The 21,944-nt window shown below is 43.7% G+C and overlaps 1 protein-coding gene across 1 annotated transcript in view; it reads left to right on the top strand.

Annotated features, from left to right (window-relative positions):
• The window catches only part of LOC117358113 (serine palmitoyltransferase 3-like), a 227,082-nt gene that overhangs the window by 86,681 nt on the left and 118,457 nt on the right, over window positions 1-21,944 (top strand). The window contains exons 5-6 of the mRNA XM_033939643.1: window positions 9,607-9,731; window positions 16,813-16,906. Of these exons, the coding sequence (XP_033795534.1) occupies window positions 9,607-9,731; window positions 16,813-16,906 (219 nt within the window). The remainder of the gene's footprint in view (window positions 1-9,606; window positions 9,732-16,812; window positions 16,907-21,944) is intronic.

The raw sequence follows: 21,944 nt of genomic DNA, 5'->3' as shown, positions 1-21,944 counted from the left end.
GCCTATAAAACTCTGAGCTACATTTACGGTGCCAAGGGTCCCTGCTAGCCATGATTCTCTAAGTGGCACCTGTCCATGATTGATACGTGGCAGGTGCTACTTACGGAATCAGACCCTTAGTTTCATTCATCTTGTAACTTTAAATATGGCAATAACCTCAAGAATACTGGAAGGGTGTGCAAAGGAACCTTGGTGAAAACTAAAGCATTGTTCTTGTACAAAACCATTTTATGGACCCTCCCCCCACACATGCACTTATAAACCAGCTCATGCTCTCTGTTCCTGCTGTCTCACAAGACTCACAATTCTGCATTTTTCTCCTTCGTGTCTACACTTTAGAACTTCCTTCTGAATTACATACAGAATCTTATATGATATTTTGGGTCCTTCTGAAGAGCTACTTCTTCGATCAGGCCTTCACAGGATGAACATGAATTATGGGGGAGTTTGGACAGGCATTTTGCGTACTCTTCCTTTTGTTTTCCCCTCTTTCTATTTTCTCCTATCCTGTGAATGTTGTAGTTCTTTTCCATTTTCTCTGTGTTGTACACCACACTGCTTGTAATGTGAAGAATGGTATATAAGATTTTCTATAAACATAAAAACTATGGGAATAAGCAAATTGCCTCAGCTAAGCGCTTTAAAGCCAATGCAGATATAGCTTTTAACTGCTGCTTCCCACTGTGATTGACAGAATGATACATCAGAAATAAAAAAATTATACTAAAATGCTGGATGGTGCTCAAGCTTTTGGATTATTATTCCCCCGCTCTTCAGTTTGCATTGGTTATGCCATGAGCAATCTTTAAATTATGCTCTTTAATCTTATCTTTCAGGAACATTCTCCAGGTTGTATGCACAATTTGATTAATTTATCCACTAGAAACTCCAACATAGACTTAAAAAAATACTTATCCTATTATTATCCAAATCCTAAAAAGGTCATTTATAAGACAGTATTTTCATCTCTATTTTCTTATCAATTAGCTAGATGGTAGAATTTATTATCAATAGAAATTAATGTCAAAATATTTATGAAAAATTTCACAAGCTATTGAAAGCTTTATAGATATAGATTTCTGAGAAGTCTTATTTGGTAAAAGCAAACAAGGTATCTCTCTTATTTTTTATAATTCCTGGGAATGCATGGTCTCTTTTTTTTAATAAAAAGGCCAAAAATGAACCAAAATATGCCAAAACTAATAAATTACAAACTGAACAAAAATTTGGCAAAACTTCAAGTCCCCTTTCAAGACGAGCACAGCAATAATTGAAATTAATAAGTTAATAAGAGGACAAATCAATATGGGCTGCGAGAACCACAAGTCCCGTGAGAACTTATGGAAGTGTTTCAGTCAGCGGCATAGGGCAGGGTGGGAGTTCTAAAAGCTCGCTCCTGTGCGCTGCTGACTTCTGACATCGGTAGGAGAGGCTCAGGCAGGATACACCTCAGGACCACCAGGGAAAACGTACGCTTGCCAACTTCCAGGGTGGTAGGGGAGCTTTGTGTTCTGCTCTGCCTATATGGCTTCTTTTTGTTCTTTCTCTCTTTTCCCCTTTCTGGACTGCTGTGGGCAATGCCCTGATCTTTTGGGATAGCGCACTTTATATGTACTCTGGGTTTATTGTACTATTTTACTTCTTGCATTGGTTGTGGCCCGGGGCTACCTGTTTGTTTTCATTTCTGCTTGGGTTGTGGCATGCCTTGTTCATGTGGGGGATCGGGGTTGGTATGTTTGGGGGGTGGAGAGTGTATGGGGGGGATATGTGTGGTGGTGTATTTATGGGAGTGGTTTTTGATTTTGTTTCCGTGGAATGCCTGGACACCAGGACACTCTGGGCTTCTTGTCAATTTGCAGTGTGGGTACTTATGGAGGGGAGGAGGATCTTGCTGTTACCTAATGGCTCACTTAAATGTCAAATCTCTTAATGTTGATGGAATCCATTCCCCAATTAAACGTATCAAGATTCTAGCATATTTAAAGAAGTGTAGGAAGATTTATGGTAGATACTAATCAGTTACATAACAAATTACGTCTCTGATAATGCTGTCTAGGGAAAACCATAAACGCTGATCCATGAACGCTGGTTCAAATTTCTTGGTCTATTTATACGACACAAAACCCAGGCTAATGAGAAATATTTTTATTATGAAAATAGAAAAATATAATTCACAAGCCAGCTGCAATATCTAAATATTGTTCACAAAATATCTGATTACACAAATGAAACTCAATACATAATTATCACAATACACTTGTTAGCAACTAAGTAAAACTAATTGTTACACACACACTACACAATTCCTTATAATAATAATAATCTCTGATTAGCAAATGATTACCGTATCACCAAGGTAACTTTACAAACCTTGTCCCATATCACAATTGGATCCTTATCTAACCCCAAGCTGATAAGACATTAAATTCCGTATGCTCACCCTTGATCAGGCCTCCAGCACAAATTAGGTAAAATGGAAAACTTTCTTGTTGGCTTCAGGAGATGCAAGAAATTCCTTGTAACAGGCACACGTGTTAGTCAGTCCTGGGTAAGGCTATAATTCATCAGCAGACAAGTTCCTTTTAGTGCTGAATTCAGAGCTGTATTAGAGTCCGAATCTCTCTCTCTGAGGCAGAGAGTCACCCGAGGTAACTTCACAGGTCTAATTATTAAAAGAAAAGGTCATGTGCAGAACACCTGTGGTAAGATGTGAGCTTCCTCTCATCCCAACACAGACTAATTATTAATTAGCACCTTCTCACTTGGATCTCATCAGATGACTTTCTCGGACCAATCCAGAAACAGAACTTAGATGAATAGCCTTTCTGTGTAAAGTATCATATAGGCTGGTAGACCCAGGGCCGTTAGACAGATAAGAACAGGATAACTTCTCCAAGAATCACACAGTCCCATTATGAAGGCACAGATGGATGTCCTTGAGTAGAATAACATTCTGGTACATACCCTTAATGCATCAGGTAGAAACAGTAAAGATGTGTCTTCTTTCTTCTTGCAATTCATGCTGGAAAGATTTTTTGCAGAATGGTTCAGAAAGATTTCTTGCAGAATGGTTCAGGCTTTGATGAGGTCAGAGAGGCCTAATCTTCAGGTGCAAATACGGAAACACCCCTACAGAAGGAACATGCTAAGCTTCGGAGGGTTGGGTGGGACAAGTGCACCATGCCCTTACAGTGCAAGGAAATATGGGGTTGCCATACTTATACACAAATTGCTGATGCTACGGGGAGATATCTCATTTTGATAGGGGAACTCTGGGGCCACTTTCTGGTTTTGTGTAATGTATATGCTCCTAATATTTACTCCTATGGATTTTTCTTCTCACTGGTGGGACACTTAGCCCTCCTCGGTTCCAACTCAATCATAATGAGCAGGGATTTTAATATGGTGGCCAATCCAGCTTGGGACTGCAAACCTGCGAAGCCTGCCTCAAAGAGTCACTCTTCTAGGGGGTTGAATTTTTTCTTATCGGAACTGGGGCTCGTAGATGTGTGGCGTACCCTTCACCCGGACGAGCGTGACTTTTTCCTTTTACTCTCATCCCCATGCGGTGTACTCTCGGATTGATTACTTTTTAGCTTCTGAAGCGCTTTTTCCTAAGTTAGCTGCTGCTTCCATGGGGGCGCCTGTGGTGTCCGATCATGCCCTTCTAGGGCTTACTCTTCAATTCAACCCCTCTTCTACTGACTGTGTTTGGCAGATGTCGCCCCATCTCTATATGGACCCTAATTTTCACACTTATCTTCAGCAAAAGTGGGATGATTATCTACAAACTAATTCTGTGGCTGACACCGGACCAGTTATTTATTGGGAGGCAACCTAGACGGTCATGAGGGGGCACATTTCAGGCTTATGCTGCTTTGCGGAAGAGGCGTGAACTAGAGCTTCTTTCCTTGACTCGGGAGTTGACACGCCTGCGCTGCTTACATATAGCGCGCCTGGATCCAGCGTCTAAAGAGGGCATTGGTTGGACTAAGGCTCAGATTAATGATCTTTTGAGCCAACATGCAACTCGTAGCATTTTTTGCTACAAACATAAATTACATCAGTGGGGAGACAGATCGGGCCGTTTGCTTGCTTATTTGGTGTGACCTCCCAGAGCTAAACACATTATCATTTCCATTAAGGACCCTCAGGGTAGACTGCATCGCGATCATCCAGCCATTACCTGTCAGTTTGTATAGTTCTACACCAATCTGTACACTGCCCAGCCAGGCGCTGATACCGCCAGAACAGACTTCTTTCAAATCCTCTCCTTTCCTTCCTTATCAGAGGTGCAACAAGCATCCCTCAATGAGGCCATCACCGGGGAGGAGATACAATTGGCCATTCGCAACCTTAAATTAGCTAAAACGCCAGGCTCTGATGGGTTAGGCCCTGAATTTCATAAACTCTTGGGGTCTGGGGCGCTCTTGCCCTTACAGGCTTACTTTATGGGTCTGCATACCACAACACCGCCCGGGGACTAGCACAATATAGCACATGTCATTATCCTCCTTAAACCAGGTAGGTCCCCAGACGCTCTCAATCTCTCTACTTAATCAAGACATTAAGATATTGGCCAGCATTCTTGCAGCGTGTCTTAATGTCTTCCTTCCCCAGCTCATTCACGAAGACCAAGTTGGCTTCGTACACTTCCATGAATCTGTTAAAAGTACTGGCTGTTTTACAGGCTCCTCATGCCTCTTCTGAGCGAGCCTTGATCACTAGCTTCGACGTTGAAAAAGCTTTGACATGGAATCATCTTTTTTGGGTGCTGGGGTGCTTTGGTATCCAGGGCGATTTTATCACTTGGCTGACTGCTCTATAGCACAGCCCACACAGATTTTGGTGAATGGGGGGAGTTTCCATTCCTTTTCCATTGTGCCATGGGACGCGGCAGGGATGTCCCCTCTCGCCACTCCTTTATCTTTGGAATCTTTGGAACCTCTGGCGGCTCGCATTCTGCAAGATTCTGGCTTAGACGGTTTGCGGGTTGGTGCCCGGGAGTTCCGCATAAGTCTGTTTGCGGATGATATGTTGTTATATGTTAGGCATGCAGATTGCACTATGCCTGCCCTTTATGTCTATTATTAACTAGTATGAGCAATTCTCGGACCTCAAGATCAGTTTCAATAAAACAGAGACCTTGCTGCTGGGGGCGGACATTTCTGAGCCCGGGTTGGGCATCGGTATCGCCCCCAGGAAGTTGAAAAACTTGCGCATTGTGTGTTATCACGACCCAAAAAAACTGTATGCTGCTAATAGTTCGGCCGCCATTGGGAAAATCAAAACTTTATGTCACAAAAGGCGTGTGCGTCCGCTATCTCTTATGGGGTAAGTAGCCTTGGTAAAGATGGTTCTGTTCCTGAAGCTCCTGTATTCACTCCAGACCATTCCTGTATGGATCTTCCGCAGCAATGAGCTTCTTTTTCGTTCAGTGATTCGCACGTTCATTTGGAGGGGTAGGGCGGCCCGTATTAGCTTTCTCAAATTGACTCAGCCAAAGGACAGGGGTGGATTAGGCTCGCCCGACATCCGCCTTTATAATGTTGCAGCCCTCCTCCGATGGATACATGAACATTTCGTGTCCTGCCGGCGCTACTCCCCCCCTGAACTTCTTCGTGGACGTCTGCTCGCCTTAGACTCTTTCTTTCTTTTTTCACGGTTTTGGGGGAGGCAGGGTGGGAGGTCCGGCTTCGGTGTTCTCCTTTCTTGTGCCCTTGTGTAAGGCTTGGCGGTGGTGAAGGCTCCAGCAGGGTAGATCGCTTGTTGCCTCGCCCTTTCTGTCTCTCCTTCATAACCCTGATTTTGTCCTGGGTCTCCATGGCTTAGCAGGTTTGGGGGGCAGGGGGGAGAGGGATCTCACTTTGGGGGTGGCACTACTACTGGGAAAGGGGCAGTTCCTGTCCCTATCCCAGGTACAGGAAGCTTGGGACTTACTTATTGCTCATTCATATACCTATTTACAAATTTGGCATTATTACCAGTCTCTGGTATGGGTGGCTGGGGACAAATGGCCTTATGGAATCCTTGATTTGCTATTTTTATCTACTCCCTCTCCCTTTAATAAGATCTCCACCTGGTATGCAGTGGGTAGGGACTCTCAGAGGAAAGAGTGTCTATTTTCTTTGCACGAGAGTGGTCTGCCAAATTGGGCATGGGGGTCTCTGTTCATGATCTTCACCAATTCTTTCAGACACTTTACTCTTATATGACACTTTACTCTTATTTCTCTTTACAGGAAACCCAATTCAAAATATTACACAGAGCTTATCTTACTCATTGTAGGGGATATGTCATGGGGCTTTGGGCAAGATAAGCCAGGCAAAGAGACAAGGTAAATTTCCTCACTCTCTCCCCCCCCCCCAGTCCCACCCAAATATCCAGATACAAAATAATAACAGTTGAGCTACAAAGAACCTAAATTCAAGTGAGGATTGCAGATTCAGTAAATGACTCCAAGCAGCAGTAAACAATAAATTCTAAAAGGGTTCCCAAGTAACTTGTAGTTGTTTACCTCCCCAAGAATCCATATCAGTCACCATCTGTTGTCCAAACCTTTTTTAAAACCAGCTACATTAGCCACTCTTACCACATCCGCTGTCAGTGTGTTCCAGGACTTAACTATTTCCTGAGTGAAAAAAAATTTCCTCCTATTGGTTTAAAAAGTATTACTCTGTAACTTCGAGTGTCCCCTAGTCTTTGTAAATCTTGATCCAGTAAAAAATCGATAAACTTATACCAGTTTTACATGACTCAGGATTTTGTAGTCTTCAATCATGGGTTCCCCTAGTTTTTGTAAATCTTGATGCAGTAAAAAATCAATCCACTTATACCCGTTCTATACCACTCAGGATTTTGCTGCTTCCGTGGGGCGCCTCTGGTGTCCATTCATGCCCTTCTGGGGCTTACTCTTCAATACAACCCCTCTTTTGCTGACCGCGTTTGGCGGATGTCGCCCCCATCTCTATACGGACCCTAAATTTCACACTTATCTTCAGCAAAAGTGGGATGATTATCTACAAACTAACTCTGTGGCTGACGTCGGACCAGTTATTTATTGGGATAGTTTTTGTAAATCTTGATGCAGTAAAAAATCGATCCACTTATACCCATTCTACACCACACAGGATTTTGTAGACTCCAATCATATCTCCCCTCAGTCGTCTTCTTTTCCAAGCTGAAGAGCCCTAGCCCTTTTAGTCTTTTCTCATACGAGAGGAGTTCCATCCCCTTTATCATCTTGGTTGCTGCTCTTTGAACCTTTTCTAGTGCCGCTATATCTTTTTTGAGATAAGGAGACCAGAACTGAACGTAAAACTCAAGATGAGGTCGCACCATTGAGCGATACAGAGGCATTATAACATTCTTAGTCTTGTTTAGCATTCTTTTTCTAATAATTCCTAGCATCTTGTTCCCTGTACATGGGATGGAGACCGGGATGGCGACAGAGCTTACTAGTTTGCCGGTCCACAAAACAATTCTTTTATTTCCGCCGGTCCATAGGTGTAAAAAGGTTGAACGCTGATCTAACTGACTTGCAGGCTTCATGCTTCAAATATACCTGACATAATTATAATTGAGTTTTTGCTTCCATGTTAAACTTCTTTTCAATTCTTGTTTGTCTGCCTAGTGCAGGGGTAGGCAATTCAAGAGCCGGAGCCAGGTCAGGTTTTCAGGATATCCACAATAAATATGCATGAGATAGATTTGCATTTCATGGAGGCGGTGCATGCAAATCCATCTCATACATATTCATTGTGGATATCCTGAAAACCTGACCTGGCTCCGACTCTCAAGGACTGTAATTGCCTACCCCTGGCCTAGTGGATTGGATGTCTTTATCGATTAGTCAAGGTGAATTACATTCAAGTACAATAGCCATTTGCTTTGTGTCTAATTGCTAGTGCTTATTCTGTTTCCTGCATTCTCCATTCAAATTGTTTTGCCATTTTTTCTTTTTTTTTAGGGGGGGAAGCCATTATTTGGCTAAAATAACATTTTACCTCACCATTGAACCCATGTTGCCAGGCTGAACCCCAGATTGAGAGCTTAAACTTAGTAAAAGATATTCTCTTGAGTCTGCGAGCTATTGATTGTTGGGGAAGCTCCTTAGTATAGCAGCAGTTAACTTAGTAGCCTTATAGTTGCCCAGAGTGACATACTATTAGGAATAGCATTGATGATATCAGATCTGCACAGTGTTTTCATTTTCTGTTTACTTTGTGATATAGCTTGTGATTGTGTACATTGGTGAAGGCTTGTGAACCGCTTTCGTTTAACAATTTTGTTAATAATTGCAGTATAGCAAATAAAGTAAATTTACCATAGATGTTTTTCCTCTTTGGTTTTCTTACTGGTCTTCCTGTCTGCTTGCAGTATGCTGCTTTGTGACTCAAGGCAAGGAGTGAATTAATCAGGTCAAGTACCTTTTAAAATCTGCATACAAGTGTGGTGCAGTTATACTAAACCTACCAGCTCTACTCCTGCAGTCTTGGGTACTCTTTTTTTTTTCCCCCTGAAACTCAAGTAATTGTTGATTTCCCCTGTACCCTCAACAGACTAGTTCTTCATGAGTCTACCATGAATAATTGCCTACATATGACTTCAGAGTATTGCTGAAGTATAATGTGCTCAAATTTATGTTGCCAGCATAATTCCTTGATACAAGCGCATTCTTGGTCTGTGTACTGAATGGCATATAGGCCAGAAAAACTGAGAAGAACCAAACCACTCCCACAGGCAGCCGACAGCAGAGAAGAAAAAAGAGGTGGGAATGACCACAGCAAACCAGCGCAGGATGACGTTAATAGATCTTTATTGTCCATTGTTGAGTGTAGAGCAGAGGCACCAGTATGGACCCAATGGGTCTGTCTTTAAAATTGTCTTCTGTCAAGTAGATACACAACTACGGACCCAACACAGGCCATCTCTCAACTTTAAGCGTTCCTCAAACAAAGCTATAGTATATGGAACCTCCTATGAAAAAGCAGGCAAGCTGGCCAAACATTCAAATCAATTTATTTCTCAATTTGAATATTTGGCCAGCTTGCCTGCATTTACATAGGAGGCCCCCTTGTTTCTTTAATGGAATGGATATTCTTTTACCAAACATCCTAGCAAATAGCATAGATGTGATTTTTTTTTTCCATCAAAATAGTGACTATAGTGTAGTATTTCATATATAGGAGAATGTAATTTTGGAGGCATTGAAGAAAGAGCATTTAACCTCTGATGCAGGGAGAGGTCAAGGAATCTGACCTTCATGGCTTCAGGGAACTACAGTTACTCAAGAGAGGGAAGTAGGCAGAAAAATATGCAGGCACGAGCCTTCTGAATTCTTGTACATAGGCTCTGAAAGGAGACTGCTTTGATTGCACCCTCAGTACAGGTAGATTAAGAGAGCTGTGCATTAACCTGTATTCCTCCTCCATTAGGCTCATTGTAGAACTAGGAGCTCGCTAGTAATGGGCAAAGCAAGTGGATCTGGAACAGTCTATCCAACTAGCAGTATCTTAAAAAATGAGGTGAGAGGGTAGCAGTGTATATGTATTTAATACAAAAAGTGCAGATTTGAGTTTTATTATATAATTCCTTGTTATATAGGTAACTTGGATAAGCATGAAGAAATGGAAGCACTGGTGGCCCAGTTCTTGAATGTGGAAGCTGCCATGGTGTTTGGGATGGGCTTTGCTACTAATTCTATGAATATTCCAGCACTGGTTGATAAGGTGAGCATTATTTTTTTTAAAAACACTGTCTATTGGCTGAGTAGGCCAGAATATCTAAGATTTGGTAAAAGTGCTAATATGCTATAGTACCTTAATATAATGTAAAGATGGATGCTATAATGCAACGTAACTGTGAGTGTTACTTTGCAGACAATCACAGAGCCTGGAAATACGCTTGCCTAAGTCAGAAAGAAATGCTCCTTGCTTAGCAATCTTCTGGACCCATGTCTAGGGGGAGTGGTCCCATAATAACCACAAAACTGGAGTCTAATCACACTAGTAGTATCGAATGAAATAATATCCCAAAGTGGAAAATATCTATAGTTTTATATAATAATAATTATTATAGAAACATAGGCCATATGGTCTTTATCTGTCTTCATTTTTCTATCTAGTCTGGCTAGCCATGCCATCTACTATCCCCTCCTCTCCTTTAGAACAATGTATTTGTCCTAAGCTTTCTTGAATTCAGAAACACAATTTGTTTTCACTACCTCCACCGAGAAGCTGCTCCAAGCATTCATCACCCTTCCCGTGAAAAAGCTTCTTCTGAATCTATCCTCTTACACCTTCATCCTATACCATTTCACTGGTTAAATTGTTCCATAAACAAAACAACCAAAAAAAGTAATAAAGATGCCACAATCCAAAAATCAAAATGCAAAACCAGAAGTGGATCTTATTAATAGCCAAAAATTAACCAAAAAACTGAAAATTTTAAGAAAATGAATTTTTACTATTAGTAATCAATCAACTTTATCAATAAATAACTCCCAAGAGTTGTGGAGAAAGGATCTCTGAAAGGTTGTTGATGCATACAAATCAGCTGGAATTGCTGTTCAGCTAAAGCAACCATATTCTAATCATTGATCCTCCGCCACCTCCATAAGGTTTTTTTGTTAATTTTTGGCTATTAATAGGATCCACTTCTGGTTTTGCAAATTGTTCCATAATACACCTGCCATCGAAATTACAGATGCTCTGGTACTTTCATAATATGCCTGTAATAATTCATCTGTTGCAAATCACATGGTTCCCTCAGATCTTAAAGATCTAACTGGATGGTATAAACTCATCATTTGTGTCGGATACCAAGGAACCTTATAAAGAATAACTTTAAAAATCAATACTAGAACTTTAAAAACAATGCAAAATTTAACAGTTAACCAATGAAGCCGTTTCATCAATGGCCTTACCAGGGTACTTTACAGCACATTAAGAACAGATGCAAGAGGTACAGAGAGAGAAACAAGATGGCAACGGGAGCGGACGCCTGAAAAGGCCTGAAAAGTCCATTTTGGACTGCCAACGTTTTTTTTAACTTAAAGCTGCAAAATGTGGCAAAAAATTATTACTATATTGTCTATCCAGTCAAATCTTTGTTGATGTGAAAATAGTAATTGTCTGGATGCAAATAAAGCTCTCTTTCCTTTTCAAAAAGACGCCTCAGCCCCACCACTCCACCGCTTAAAGTATTTCATATCGCGGGAAGCATATTGTGGTGCTTCATCATTGGCTGTCAATTTTTGAAAAAAAAGTTTTATACAATTTACTTTTTTCTTTTAATTTTAATTAGTTTATCATTGAATAAATATTTATTTCAAGCTAGTTTTGCTTAGTAGCTAGTTTTGCTTAATAGTAAATAGTACTTATCTCAGCCAAAGACCCAGGGAGTCAGACCCGACATGTTTCACACGTCCTGGTGTTTTATCAAGGGTCTCCCTGCAAAATAAATAAAATAAGAAGAGCTGCTACATACAATTGTGTACTGCCCTTAATAGGTAAAATATTGTGACTTCTAAATATATCCAAAACAATCGCTCACCAAGGGTGCCGCTGTCATCCGACTCCTATAGTTATGAGAATAAGATGGCGGCGGCGTCCTTCGGACAAAATTTAAATAGTCTCCTTTTCAATGCAAACTCCGCCCCCTGCTATTCAATTGGTCCCAGCAAGAAATTACAATGTCCCCCATTCGATCTCGCTGTTGAGCCCGCATGGCTCAACAGTATCCAACGAAAAAATGAATCTCTGTTCACTTTCATTGAGCTTAATTTGATCACCTTCCCCAGCCCATCCCGTCACTCTTTTTATGACCCGCCATCTAAAATCGGAAACGGAGTGTTTACACCGCATCCAATGTTCTACATGGGGTGCATGTGTGTTCTCATTTAGAATGCGAGATTTATGTTCAGTCAATCTCGTCTTTATTTTTCTATTAGTACGTCCCACGTATACGAGGTCGCAGGGACATACAATAATGTAAATGACCCCCTGTGAATTGCAGTCCGTCTTGTGCTTAGATTTTAGAATCACCGATCTCCCAGGGACCTGCCAAGAGTCCCCTTGAATAGCAAAGGGACACCATTGGCATCGACCACATATACCATGGTGACCCACCTCCCCTTCCTCAGGACGGACTCCGTATTTTTGGAAATTGCATCGTTGCCCTAAGGTGATGCCTCGTGTGTATGCTATCCTGGGAAAAATTTTTAGGGATTTGTGGGGTTGTACTATGAACCAGTATTTCCTAAATAAATCTACTACTGTTTTCGCTGCTCTTGAATAAGGAAGGACACAAGTGAGCTTATCAATCTCGTCTGGCTCACTAGATGGTTCCTGCAGCAACAGATTTCTATGTGCAAATTTGGCTCTATAGAAAGCTTGCTACCCAGAGAGGTCTAGGAAAGGAAAACCTTGTTAATAACTCTTGCTTTGGAAAGTGATAGAGAATATGTACTACATTTGTATTTTCGTCATATTAATGACCAGTTTTTAGGTTCTAATGTTCAAATATTTCCAGACATGTCTTTAAGATCCCAGAGGTGTAGAAAGGAGTTTTTGGCCAAGAGTCCTAGCCTTGGGAACAAATTTTTTGTTAAGATTTATAGAATCAAAAGAGCAAGTAGTGCATGTAGCTGAAAATGTATAACTTGTCATAAATGGCTGTAGTAATTGCAGATAAGTGCCGCTTCCTAGGTTGAATAAGATTTTTTTTCTTTTTCTTCTATTAATATTTTTCTAAAATCTCTCTCAATAAATATGGTGGACTAAATAGGTTGATTTAAAGGAATAATCTAAATCACTGAATTAAGTGGAGTTGGGTTTATAAATTGCCGGTTAATAATCTTTGTAAATTTGTATACAAGTATTTGATTTGCTTGTTTGAAATTTGAAAAACTGAATAAATAAAAAGATAAAACAAAAACAAACATGTACAAGAAGGCTGGCTGAGGCAACAAATACTTTATATCAAATAATTTATTTTATTTCTTTCTAGTTATAATTATATTGTACATCACGTGCATGGTTCATCTATGGGGTGGTTATGTCAAATAGACTAGAAATTAGGGTCCAAGATCACCAGGAGTGTCTGTCATTCCCAGCCTATTACCGTATTTTCGCGGATATAACGCGCGCGTTATACGTGATTTTACGTACCGCGCATACCCCTCGCGCGTTATATGCCTGAGCGCGGTATACAAAAGTTTTTAAACATAGTTCCCACCCCGCCCGACGCCCGATTCACCCCCCCAGCAGGACCGCTCGCACCCCCACCCCGAACGACCGCTCGCACGCGCTCCCACCCGCACCCGCATCCACGATCGGAGCAAGAGGGAGCCCAAGCCCTCTTGCCCGGCCGACTCCCCGACGTCCGATACATCCCCCCCCCCCGGCAGGACCACTCGCACCCTCACCCCGAAGGACCGCCGACTCCCCAACAATATCGGGCCAGGAGGGAGCCCAAACCCTCCTGGCCACGGCGATCCCCTAACCCCACCCCGCACTACATTACGGGCAGGAGGGATCCCAGGCCCTCCTGCCCTCGACGCAAACCCCCCTCCCTCCAACGACCGCCCCCCCCCCAAGAACCTCCGACCGCCCCCCCAGCCGACCCGCGACCCCCCTGGCCGACCCCCACGACCCCCCCACCCCCCTTCCCCGTACCTTTGGAAGTTGGCCGGACAGACGGGAGCCAAACCCGCCTGTCCGGCAGGCAGCCAACGAAGGAATGAGGCCGGATTGGCCCATCCGTCCTAAAGCTCCGCCTACTGATGGGGCCTAAGGCGCGTGGGCCAATCAGAATAGGCCCTGGAGCCTTAGGTCCCACCTGGGGGCGCGGCCTGAGGCACATGGGCCAAACCCGACCATGTGTCTCAGGCCGCGCCCCCAGGTGGGACCTAAGGCTCCAGGGCCTATTCTGATTGGCCCACGCGCCTTAGGCCCCACCAGTAGGCGGAGCTTTAGGACGGATGGGCCAATCCGGCCTCATTCCTTCGTTGGCTGCCTGCCGGAGAGGCGGGTTTGGCTCCCGTCTGTCCGGCCAACTTCCAAAGGTACGGGGAAGGGGGGTGGGGGGGTCGTGGGGGTCGGCCAGGGGGGTCGCGGGTCGGCTGGGGGGGAGGGGGGTTTGTGTCGAGGGCAGGAGGGCCTGGGATCCCTCCTGCCCGTAATGTAGTGCGGGATGGGGTTAGGGGGTCGCCGTGGCCAGGAGGATTTGGGCTCCCTCCTGGCCCAATATTGTCGGGGAGTCGGCGGTCCTTCGGGGTGGGGGTGCGAGTGGTCCTGCCGAGGGGGGAGAAGAATCGGACGTCAAGGGGGGGCATCAGGCTTTCAGGATGGGGACAGGACTTCAAGGGGGACAGGCAGATCTTCAAGGGGGACAGGCAGATCGGGGCAACCAGAGGAGAGTCGGGGCAGTGCACCGAAAGTCAGGGTGAGTCGGGGCAACCAGATGAGAGTCGGGGAGGGCGAAAGGAGAGTCGGGGTGGCCAGAGGAGAGTCGGGCAGCATGCGCGTTATATGCCTGAGCGCGGTATAGAAAAGTTTTTGTACATATCATCGTGATTTCTGCGCGCTATACCCCTGTGCGCGTTTTACAATGGTGCGCGTTATATCCGCGAAAATACGGTACACCTAGCATTAGGCAGTTACTGCTGTTGTGTTATATTTAGGGCTCCTTTTACAAAGGCGCGCCATCGTTTTTAGCGCACGCACCGGATTAGCCGAAAAATTACCGCCTGCTTAAAAGGAGGCGGTAGTGGCTAGTGTGCCTGGCATTTTAGTGCGCGCAAATCGCTGGCACACCTTTGTAAAGGAGCCCTTAATGTAATCCCTTCACCAAAATAAGGAACCAACATAATACCAGGTCAATCTGTAAATTCCAAATAATGACAAACAGGACATAAGCACATAAGCATTGCCTCTGCCGAGTCAGACCATAGGTCCATCATGCCCAGCAGTCCGCTCCCGCGGTGGCCCCCCAGGTCAATGACCTGTAATGATCTAGTACTCAAGAGCATTTTGTCTTGTATAGTAACCCTCTAATTGTACCCCTGGATTCCCTTACCCTTCAGGAACTCGTCCAATCCCTTTTTGAAACCCAAAACCGTACTCTGCTCAACTACCCCCTCTGGAAGCGCATTCCAGGTGTCCACCACCCTCTGGGTGAAGAAGAACTTCCTAGCATTTGTTCTGAATCTATCTCCCTTCAATTTTTTTGAGTGCCCTCTAGTTTTTGTTGCCCCCGCCAGTCTGAAGAATCTGTCTCTCTCTACTTCCACTATACCCTTCATGATCTTATAAGTCCAAGTACTGCAAAATTTTGCATCAAGTCTCTATCTGAAGCCGACCACAGATTCTCCTTCTCCCTCCATATGGTATCCCATAACTTCTAAAGACATTGAAAACTTTCATTTGTATTAATAAATGTACTGAGCAGAGAGCTAGTGAGCTGTAACCAGTTTAACACTTCATCCTTCTGCCTGATTATTACATTTACTGCACATATATGTCCGGATTCCATATAGAACGTCCGGTCTCAGAAGCCAACGGGCGTCCTATATAGAATCGGGCCTAAGGCCGCCTAAAGTGAACACAATTCTCTAACCGATATTCATGTTAATGACGCCGGTTAAAGAATCGAGTTGTTGTTGTAGACGCGGCCACTAAACTTATTGCAGCATGGGTTCTCCCTGCGATAAGTTTAGCGGCCACATATGCAGCCGCCAGTCCCCCCCCCCCCCCCACCGACCGAATGTGGCAGGAGGGATACCCAATCCCTCCTGCCCGGAACACCCCCCCCTGTAGATTGCTGGCAGGAGGGTGCCCAATCCCTTCTGCTGGAACAACCCCCTCTGTAGGTCACCAGCATCAGGGTGCCTGATCCCTCCTGCCGGAACCCCCACAGCCCCCTCTGTAGATTGCCGACAAGAGGATGCCCAATCCCTCATGCCAGAACACCCCCCACATTCCCGGACTCTCCTCTAACCTGTAACCCCCTCTCCCCGACCCCACCCCCCGTCTAACCTTTAAAGATGGCCGGACAGATGGGTCATCCATCCAGCAGGCCCGCGTCTGTCAGAATGAGGCGGGCCTGCCCGTTCTCGGTGCATTGTGGGATGCACCGGGGAGGGGCCTATGGCCTGATTAGCCCAGGCGCTTAAGGCTCTGCCCATAGGAGGGACCTTAGGCACCTAGGCCAACCAGAATCTTCAGTAGGCCAATGTGCATAAGGTCCTGCCCAAGGGGGGGTGGTTCCGGCAGAAGGGATAGGGTACCCTCCTGCTGGTGATCTACAGGGGTGGGGTGAGGGTGTGTTCCAGCAGGAGTGATTGGGCATCTCTCTGCGTTTGTTCAGGGTGGGGTGGGGGGACTGCGGCCGCTAAACTTATTGCAGCAGGGAGATCCTTTGCCGTGATAAGCTTAGCAGCCCGTCTTCTTACAATGTAGGCCAGCATTCTGCTGGCCTACATTGTACGTGTCTCCCACTGGCCTAGGGAGATGTGTACAGCCGCCTAAGTTTAGCCTAAGGCTACTTCCAGGGCAAACCATGCCTGTGCCTAGCCTTAGGCGGGCATGTGGGCCTCCCTAGGCTCCTGGAGGCGCTGCCTCAGGAGCTTTTTAAAAAAAAAAAAAAAAAAAAAAAACTCGTGCATCCCGATTGGCTGGTTAGATAGTGGTAAGATGCCAACCTCTCCCTACAATCGGGATGCCGTTTACAGAATGAGGGCCATAGTCTTTTCTTTTTCTTAGACCATCACTAGTGAATTAACTTTTTTTAAAAAAAATTTCTCTTTAGGGCTGCCTCATTCTCAGTGATGAGGTGAACCACATCTCTCTTGTCCTTGGTGCCAGGCTATCAGGAGCTACCATCCGAGTATTTAAGCACAACAGTGAGTATGGGTACCCTCCATATCCAATTGTATTTTGTGTAACCACAGTTCAAATAAATTACAACTGTCCCACTTCATTATGGCCTGTCTTATTCACAATGTTAAACTTGTAAAGACAGTTTGGTGGAAAAAGAAGTAAAATCCCAAACTGTGTCTATGTCCAAATACAAATGTTAGCTCAAAGATGAGTGGCATTTGTTGCCATGTGGCAAAGGGTCTTTTGTGTATTAACATAAGAGATCTGACCTGATGCTGGTTTTATATCCTTAATCTGACCCTCATCTGTCATTGATATTTTCCCAGAACTACCATAGTTGCTTGCTTGCCTTGCTCAAAAGCTAGGGGCTTCTGTAGATCATGGTTAAAGTGCTCTGAATGAGATTTGCATAGCAGCTGTTCACTTTAGCCCTGTAGCTTTACTTTCTAATTTGTTTCTCGATCTTATTGACATTCAGATTCATAAAATAACTTTATAGAAACTTGTTGAAAATAAACTTGTCCTTGTACTGTGCATCCTATTTCCTAGGTTGTTTGCATTTTTTTCAACTGATAGGACAATTACAGGTTTTTCTTTTCTTTTTCCCCTCTTCAGATGAAGGTTTAATCCTTCTGGTTTTGTGGAGCTTCTGAGGGAAAATATTAAATCTCAACTCTCCCCCTTATCTATTGTAAAGGCTGTGTCTCAGCCAAAAAGGGCAAGACAGCTAATGACTCACATTTAACTTGGGTTAATATTGTATGGTACAGAGAAAAAGGACTGAACTGTAGTTAAGTGAGTCAGAGATAACATTGTCTGTACAATATTGTACTTCATGGGATCCCAGAAGAAGTAGATGCATAAAGGTGTAAATTCAGAAAAAAACCAGCCCACTGCTTTGTGTCCTTGTTGGCTCAATAAGTCAAGACACAGGACTAAATGTGAAACTGGAAAGTATCATTCACCAATAACCAAATATAACTTTGAGTTCAAACAGATGAACTGAAGTATATAATAATTGCACCCTTTATATAGCACAAATGTAATAGGAGAAAAAGACCTCAGAGACCTTTTTTTAAATAAATCTTTATTGATTTTATCAAGCATATAAAACGTGCAACACATATACATTCAAAAATTCAATAAACAGCACTTACATACTTGCAAATTACTGAAACAATTTACCCCTCCCCCCCCCATCCCCCCTCTGCACCAATTAATAGAGAAATAAGTAGTTGGTCATGTCCCAATCATTGGTCCAAAAACTCCTTGTTTGTAAATTAAACTCAAATTTAAATGGTGCCTTGTGAACAAACTTAAATTTAAAAACACTCGAACTACTATGGCTTTGGCGGTATATAAGAAATAAAATTATTATTATTATTATCTTGACAGAAATGTCAGATGCCACTGCATTGTCAGCAACCAGATTTCTATGCTCTACGGGGCCTCTGTTTCACTGTTCAGTGAGGCTTCTTCAGGAGCTAACTGGAAACATGGCTTTCAGTTGGTATTCAAAAAAAATGGTGCCATTTTGTTCACAAGACACCATTTAAATTTGAGTTTAATTCACAAACAAGGTGTTTTTGGACCAGTGATTGGGACATGACCGACTACTTGTTTCTCCATTAATTGGTGCAGTAGTTTAAAAAAGGTCTCTGAGGTCCTTTTCTCCTATTACATTTGTGCTATATAAGGGGTGCAATTATTATAAGTATCCCAAGTGCCTTGGTCTCTGTCGATTTCCTCTGTTTTAAAAGATGAAAAGTCATAGTCAGCAGTAGAAGCAGGATTTGAGCTCTGGTTACATGGTTTCTAACACATTTCTTTAACCCAGTGGTCTCAAACTCGCGGCCCACCAGGTCCTATTTTGAGGCCCTCGGTATGTTTATCATAATCACAAAAGTAAAATAAAACAATTTCTTGGTCATATGTCTCTTTAGCTATAAATGGCAATATTATTATTAACTTAGCCAAAAAGGAAAGATTTATAAACTATAAAGAGTTCTACCTCATGCAAAATTGTAATTTCTTTAATAAGACATTAACTATTTTTTTCTGAGGCCCTCCAAGTACCTCCAAATCCAAAATGTGGCCCTGTAAAGGGTTTGAGTTTGAGACCACTGCTTTAACCACTATAACTACTTTATTCTTTCTCATGCAACACGACATGGCATTTTAAGCGGTCGTAGGACTCTTCCTTTTCTTCTATTTTGAATTTTTTTAATGGAAAATTATCATCTTCCACAAACAAGTTGCATAGTTTAATCAAAGAGCAAAAATACTTTTGCAAAATTATTTAAATCTGCTATCTATTAATTTAATGACAGGCCCCTTTGTCTTGGTGCTGTTTGAAAGAGTAATCAACAGCCCCTTATTTACCTCCCCACCACACTTAATTTAATAGACCTCTATCTTACCTGCTTTTAGCTATCTCTTCTCAAAAGTCAGAGCTTTATTTATTCTTTAAGGGAGTTGCTCCATCCCCTTTATTATGGGGCTCATAATCAAAAGTTTAAAACTTCCAAACACCAGCCTAAGTCGGCACTTGGTCATCCTAATAGGGACGTCTAAGTGCCGATAAAACCAACTTTCTGGACGTGCAGAAGCACATCTAAGCTGCTGTGCGTCCAGAGAACAAAGGGGCGTGTTGGGAGATGTTCTATGGGTCGGAATCAGGTGGGTTTCACTCTGGACATACCCCAACCATAATCAAAACTTTCCTAGATGGAACTTAGACAACGGCAGTTAGACCTGTTTGAGTTACATCTAAGTTCCACAAAGGTGCCCAACCTGACAAGAAGACCACTGCAGGATTTAAGGCATGACCTTTCCTTACTCCCCCAGTGGTCACAACCCCCTCTCACCACCCAAAGAACAACAAAAAAAAAAATCTGTAGACTTCCCATCAGTTGATCACGGCAGAAGGAATCCCCATCATCAGAGCCGGTTTTCAGGAGATTCCTAGTGGCTCAGCTGATGGGGATTCCCCCTGTTAGGATCAGCTGAGCCACAGAGTCCTACACCCCACCCCCTGACATCCTGTACTTCCCCCAACATGTCCGCCCCACACATACACACACACATCCCTCCAACATTCATGGGCCCCCCTCCCACATCCCCAGACCCCCCCCCCCCCGATACCTTTGGAAGAGCAAATGGCAGGAGGGAAGCTCACTCCCTCCTATCTACAGGGTCGCGTGCTGCGATGACCAGGAATTCCCCCTCCCACTGCATCTTGGGAAGCCCTGATTGGCCCTGCACCCTACTAATTTCTTTCTGGTAAAAAAAATTTTTGTGTGACTGTCAAAACAAGAGCAGCGTCGGTGAGGCCAGGGTGTTTGCCCACTTCGCTATGTGCTTCTCCCTTTGAGGTGGCGCTGTTCTCGGTTGCTTTTTTATTGGCCTTCTGCAGAGCCATGCGAGTGGGCGAAATAGTTACTCAGTCCAAAGCAACAGTGGGTCATACGGGGCTATTGGTCCATGATGTCCTGCTGTAACACTCAGTGTTACTTTTATATATTCACCAGTCTAAATGTGATTAGTTGGGAAAGGGTGCTTGGTTGCATCTGTGGCGCAGTTGGACAAGGCCTACTTGTCCAGTTTGTTGGGCAAATTATTCCAAGCTGCTTCTGGTGGGAGATCTTTATTGGCTGGTTCATCTGGATAGGCAACCATTAATAAGTTACTAGTTTGTGATGATCTTCAAAAATATTCTGGTGGGAGGTCTTTATTGGCTGGTTCATCTGGATAGGCAACCATTAATAAGATACTAGTTTGCGATGATCTTCAAAAATGTTCTGGTTGTAGTATGTTGTGAACCAGATGACTATGGCATCCATTCATTTAGAACTGGGGCTGCTTCTGAGATAGCAGTGGCAAGGGGGGTTCAGTGGGCTTGATTAAGTTGGATTAAGGATTAAGTTGGATTAAGAGGGTGGGGTGGTGGAGCTCTGGATCTTATAAGATTTATATTAGACCTTGCACATTAACCCTTCCTCTTCTGTATTTGTTCCCTTCTCTCCTGCGTATAGAAACATAGGAACATGATGGCAGATAAAGGCCAATTGGCCCATCCAGTCTGCCCATCCGCAGTAACCATTATGGATCTGTGGCCACTCATTTGTCTTTTGGACAGAGTGGCAAGCCATGGAGTCTTACTGGGGGAGACACCTGTGCTTAGCGGCACATGGCTGGGGCATATGGAATGCAATAGGAGCAGCTGATACTGACTTTTTTGCATGCACAGCATTTTTCCTATCCTGATGTTGTAGTTCATTTGGGTGGAGGGGGGGTGATGCCCTGTGCTGTATAAAAGCGGTCAGTTTGATCTGACACATGAAGCGGCATATGCTTGTAGTCTTCTCTCAATGCCCTTACTCCAAAGTAATGTGGTCCCACATAATTCCTAGTTTAATATGGAAGAGGGCAAACAAACCTGAGTCTATTGAGTGCCTGTGTGAGTGAATCGTAAGGTGTCAAGATTCATGATAGCTATGGGCAGGTTCATTCTGGCGCACAAACTACTCATAGTGGAATGCCTGGGGTTATATAGAACGGATGGCATCCATTTATCTGATATCGGGTTGGATATCTTCTTGAGTACTTTCCAAGACCTTCTGCAATTGATGGTGTGCTAATAATAGGCAACAGCTTTCCCATATCCAGTTTGAAATAGAATTATTCCAACATAACCTGCAGAAACCATTTTCCAAACTAGTTTGCAAAGCAGTAATCGCCATGCTGCTTTATTTTCTTCTTGCTACTGACAGTGCGATAAGCAGAGCTATCAACACTTTGGCAGGGAATAGGACCTTACCAGGAGGCCATTTAAGGAAAAGTGTGTGTGTGTGTGTGTGGGAGGGGGGTAATGAAATGTAGAAGTATGGGTTTGGCGGTGACACTGCATTGACCCAAAGCAAGGTCTTGGTGTCACCGCAAGGCCTGCCTTAAATGGGGAAATGTAAGACAAATGGTTGGAGGTGGTGTTTGGGGCGAGGAAGGGAGTCTAGGACATCACCATCTAGCCTTCTAATTTAGAGGAGGGTAGGACAGGCCATC

The sequence above is a fragment of the Geotrypetes seraphini genome, chromosome 3 (assembly GCF_902459505.1).
Source record: "Geotrypetes seraphini chromosome 3, aGeoSer1.1, whole genome shotgun sequence".
NCBI classification, from domain to species: domain Eukaryota; kingdom Metazoa; phylum Chordata; class Amphibia; order Gymnophiona; family Dermophiidae; genus Geotrypetes; species Geotrypetes seraphini.
Note: the sequence above shows the minus strand (reverse complement) of the source record. Positions and strands in the feature narration are given on the sequence as shown.